Raw genomic sequence first — 5,049 nt, 5'->3', positions numbered from 1 at the left:
TGAATGCAAAACCAGCGAGAGACTCCTAGTCAGAGAAAACCAATTTAATAGGAGAGAAAAAAGTAAAATAAAATAAAATAAAAAAAAATGCAATAGTACAGAAGATCACTGACAGAGTCAGAATACAACCTGATTCCCTGTGGTGGTGGTAGCAGTCCAGATGAAGTGGTCTGGTTGAAGCAGTGTTCTTGCAGAAAGGTCTAGTAGCTTTTGTCCTCTGGGAATCCAGTGGGTAAGGCTGCCTGTGCTGTCCCAAATCCCAGATTCCATCCAGGTGGGAATGCTTGGCTCCTCCCCCTGGGCAGAGCATCTCACAATGGGCTGATATCATTTTATCAGTCTTGCAATGGGTCCTTGATTGCCCATTAAACACAGATAGCTCCTGGAGGGAGTTATCTATGAGTCATGCAGCAGGCCATTGATGGGCCATTAACAGAAGATAATCTGGCAGCAGGGGGCAAGGGAAACACTGCCCAACCTAGCTTCAACAGCTCATGTAGATGGTGATAGCATACATACTTTGGGCACATCTTACACTGTAACCTAGGGCAAGATAGAAACAACATATCCTTACCTGCTAAAAATCATTCTAATTTCTGTATCTACAATTTTGTTAAGATTGTCAGATAAAACTTTTCATATTTAGCGCCAGTTATATCCCACCAGTTAATCAAGTCTCATTATAAAACCTATCACTAATTGTTACCCATGCTTATTAGAAAAAAACTAACCCTAGTAAAGCAATTAATAAAGCATGAAGATTTGAACAAAATCGTAAAACAAATTCAAGAGAACAGACAAAAACCTGTAGTAACTGTCCAACATGATACAAAAGAAATAAGGAGAGTTCTACAAAAAGTAAAGCAAGACACAAGCCACAGCTGGTAGGATGCAGTCTTTAGATAGTCACCAAATGCAACTAGAGTCTTAAACATGCTATGTCACCCCATCATTATTTTGCTCATATTATTTAGTATAAATTTAATAATGTCTATTGTAGTACTCATATAGAACTAGAGGATGTTAAAGTGAGTAGCAATTTTAACCTCATTATCTAAAACACACAGGATAATGTTAAAAGAGAATTATCAAGATAGTGAGTTAAGCCTAGAGAGAAGCCCCAGTAGTAGGAAAAGAATTTACTAGGTCTATAGAAAAGGGAGGGCATGAGACAGAGGCTTGAAAATTCTAGCTAATCTTTATGGCAAACTTAAAAGCATACACTGTATTTTAGAAGTTATTGTACGTTTTAGAAGGCATTTAGTGAATATCGAGTGCTGTGCCTGTTTACATATTTTAAAGCAGTACAAACATCCAGGACCCCTCAGTGATAACAAGAAAGACTAACCTAAACATAACAAAGCAAAAAATGCAAATAAAGAGAAAAACACAGAATCAGCCAGCAGAAACTGATGTCTTGCCTTGAAAAAATGCCAAAAGGACCAAAGCATGCACAAGAAAAATAAAGGTGAAGAGTTCACTGAGGAAGACTCAATTTCTTTAATTTTCTAGAGACCCTCAGAGACACCATGATGAACTAAGCATGCCCAAGAGGATGTACCAAGAGGAGTTAATTACCATACAAAGTGAGGATAAGTGAGGCCAGAGAATAAATATGTATAAGGCAGATTGTGCAATGCCATGCATGTGTAAGACCTCAAAGAATAATAAGAGAGGCAAGCTCTCTAGTGTTCATGCATGTCTTTAGTGAAGTTAATCACCATGCACCTCAATGTCAGTTAAAAATACATACTACTCTAACAACTGTTGTTATAAAGTTCTTTTCTGCTTTGTTTCAGGGGAGATATTTGGAGTTTGCAGGGCTCCAAAGCCGAGCTGCAGATGCCCCTCGGGGGGACATTGGGGGGTCCTTGGGGGGTGTTTTTGGGGGTCCCAGTGGCAGTGGTGGCAGAGCCGTGGCAGGGGGCGGGCAGATGTGGGTGCCCACACAGGGGGGTTGGGCTTCCCCGGCCGGGCCCTCCAAGCTCTGCCGGTGCCATGTGGAGACCACAAGGGACCGGTGGGGGGCAGTGACACCAGGTTTGGGGAGCCTCAGGAAAGCTGCAGTTTTCCTAAGCGAGACCCCTGAGAATGGAGACCCCCAGAACCCCAAAGCAGGGACCCCAAGAGTGGAGGACACCTGGGATTGCTGAGACCCTGGCGAGGGGTGCTAGGGCTGGAGGGGTGGGATGATGGGTGATTTATTAATGTATGGATATTGATCTAATATCAATACCCAACTGTGACGGACAAAAGACTCTCTAACAAGTTAGAGTTAGAAAGTGGAGGTTTAATGCCATGCTGGGCAGCTGAGTGGGATCGCTCCCTAATATGCACTGCAAAGTTACAAGAGATTACAGACTCTATTTATTTACATAAGTGTTGAATACCCCAAATACTAATACATATTCATAACACTAATGTCTGGCATACTCCGCTTCATATTATAATTAGATAAAAGGCCATTAAGCATGCATAGTTTGTTCTTTGAATTAGGTCAGTGGTCTCTTTTATGGGGAGGGGTAATAAAAAGAGGAAGCAAGGAGTGTCTTCCTCATTCTAAACATCCAACCTTTTCAATGGATAACAGGACAAATGGAACCTGGTAGAACTCCAGTCTCCTGTTTCCGTGACTGTTTCAATGGGATGTTAGAAGAATTACAGTTGTCTGTGTTCTTAGATCTATTTACCAGTTTCTTCTGTTTCTCATTATAAACACAGCTAAACAAATACAAAAATGACAAGCAATTAGGTATTTAGATCTGGGATTGTTATTTTAGATTCATTTCCTTTCAACTAACCATTGACTCCTAATTATTTCCAACAGAGCCTATCTATCTATCTACTTTAACTAATTCAGGCAAAGCTGATCTGTAGCTAAAACCTTAACTTTTCTGAAATCCTTAATTCCTTTGAAGTTCATATCTCACTGGAAAGGGGTTCAGTGGTCCTGGTGCCAGAAGAGGCTGCTTCTAGTTTTAGCCTAGTTGCCCCTACCCTGTGTGCTTTCAGTTTTGTCAGCACTCCCAGTATGAGCCCAGTCACTGCCAGTCATTCCCCATTATGATGCAGTTTGCCCCAGCATGGTCCCACTTGCTCCCAATTGCTCCCACTTCCTCCAGTGTGTTCCCAGTTCTCCCAGTTGCCCGTAGTATAGTCCCAGTCACTCCACAGATTGTCCCAGTTGCTCCACAAGTCATCCCTGTCCCTCCCTGCATGCTCCCAGTCATGCCCAGTCACACACAGTGTAGACCAGTCTCTCCAAACTTCTCACAGTAGTTTCCCAGCATGGTCACACTTCTCTCAGTGTGCTAGTTTGAAAACAAACCAACTGGAGATCCAAGTAAAAACTGTTCCATGACCCATTTCTCACAACTCCAGGGCGATATCTTTGGTTAATGGCCCAGCTGTTAAAACCAGATGGGGCAGTGTTCTTTATCTCTTCCACGACCTCTCCTCCCTCCAGGGAGATATCTTCAGTTAATGGGCCATTGTCTCTCACTGCATGACTGATAAAATTACATCATCCCATTGTGAGGTGCTCCACCCAGAGGGAGGAGCCAAGCATTCCCACCTGGATAAAATCTGAGATTTAAACACCAGAAGCAGCCAGTTTCCACTGGATTCCCAGAGGAAGACCAGACCCATCTACACCACCACTGGACCTTCAGAGGAAAACTACACCTTTCTACAAGATCATTGCTTCAACAAAACCACATCTGTCACTCCAGGAGGACTGCAGCCACGATTTGATTGGACTGCTAGCAACACGCTGACTACCTGGGTGTCAGGTTGGATTCTGACTCTGTCAGCATTTTTTTATTTTGCTACTGCATTTTTAGTTTAGTTTTTAATTTTTTAGTTTAGGCTGCAAGGAAGATGCTCCAGGACAGCCAGGCAAGTGAGGAGGAAGTCAGTGCCCCTTTCCCCCTCTCTCCTGCTCCATCTCCCAGCCCAGCATGGCCCCCAGCTGCAGGACAACCCCACTGCCAACACTGTCCTGCCAGGGATGCAATGGGGGGATCTCCTTCCCCTTCCCTCTGGCACGGAGGCAAATCCCGTCATCTCCCTGTCCTTCCTCCCCCAGACAAGGAGCTGAGGATGGAGACCAGGGAGGACAAATCCCGAAGGCAGAACCTCATGGAAGAGGTCATTTTGGGTGGCTTCATGGCAGAGGAATCCAATGGGCAGGAAAAGCCCCAGAGATCCTGCATGAGGAGGGGTTCCAAACCCATCCCAGCTCGCTCGGAGAATGGAAGACGCAGCCTGTGCCAGGAAGATGGACAGAGCCTCAGCCAGAGCTCCCAGCTGATCCAGCACCAGATGATCCAAACTGGGGATCAGCCCTACAAGTGTGGGGAATGTGGGAAGGGCTTCAAGCACAACTCCACCCTTGTGACCCACCGGCGCATCCACTCTGGAGAGAGGCCCTATGAGTGTGGGGAATGTGGGAAGAGCTTCAGCCAGAGATCCCACCTGATCTGCCACCAGAGGATCCACACTGGGGAAAGGCCCTACGAGTGTAGGGAATGTGGAATGAGCTTCAGCCACAGCTCCATCCTGATCCGCCACCAGAGGATCCACACCAGGGAACGGCCCTACCAGTGTGAGCAATGTGGGAAGAGCTTCAACCAGAGCTCCCACTTGATCCACCACCAGAATATCCATGCTGAGGATAGGCCATACAAGTGTGGGGAATGTGGGAAGGGCTTCAACCAGAGGTCCAAACTGGTCATCCACCAAAAGATCCACACTGGGGAGAGGCCCTACGAGTGCGGGGAATGCGGGAAGATGTTCAGCCAGAGGTCCCAGCTGATCTGCCACCAGAGGATCCACACCGGGGAAAGGCCCTATAAGTGTGGGGAATGTGGGAAGGGCTTCAACCAGAGGTCCAAACTGATCCGCCACCAGAGGATCCACACCAGGGAACAGCCCTACCAGTGTGAGCAATGTGGGATGAGCTTCAGCCAGACCTTCTACCTGATCTGCCACCAAAGGATCCACACTGGGGAGAGGCCCTACCAGTGTGAGGAATGTGGGAAGAGCTTC

At 46.1% G+C, this 5,049-nt stretch overlaps 1 protein-coding gene across 1 annotated transcript; it reads left to right on the top strand.

Annotated features, from left to right (window-relative positions):
* Positions 1 to 4,101: 4,101 nt before the first annotated feature.
* Positions 4,102 to 5,026, top strand: LOC120748185 (zinc finger protein 239-like; the record flags this gene model as incomplete). The annotated part of the gene is made up of 2 exons (XM_040054270.1): positions 4,102 to 4,395; positions 4,492 to 5,026. Coding segments are annotated over exons 1-2 (829 nt in total), but the record flags the coding sequence as incomplete, so codon positions are not given.
* Positions 5,027 to 5,049: the final 23 nt, after the last annotated feature.

This window comes from Hirundo rustica, unplaced genomic scaffold (genome assembly GCF_015227805.2).
Source record: "Hirundo rustica isolate bHirRus1 unplaced genomic scaffold, bHirRus1.pri.v3 scaffold_654_arrow_ctg1, whole genome shotgun sequence".
Taxonomy (NCBI): domain Eukaryota; kingdom Metazoa; phylum Chordata; class Aves; order Passeriformes; family Hirundinidae; genus Hirundo; species Hirundo rustica.
This window is presented reverse-complemented; position numbering and strand designations above follow the sequence as displayed.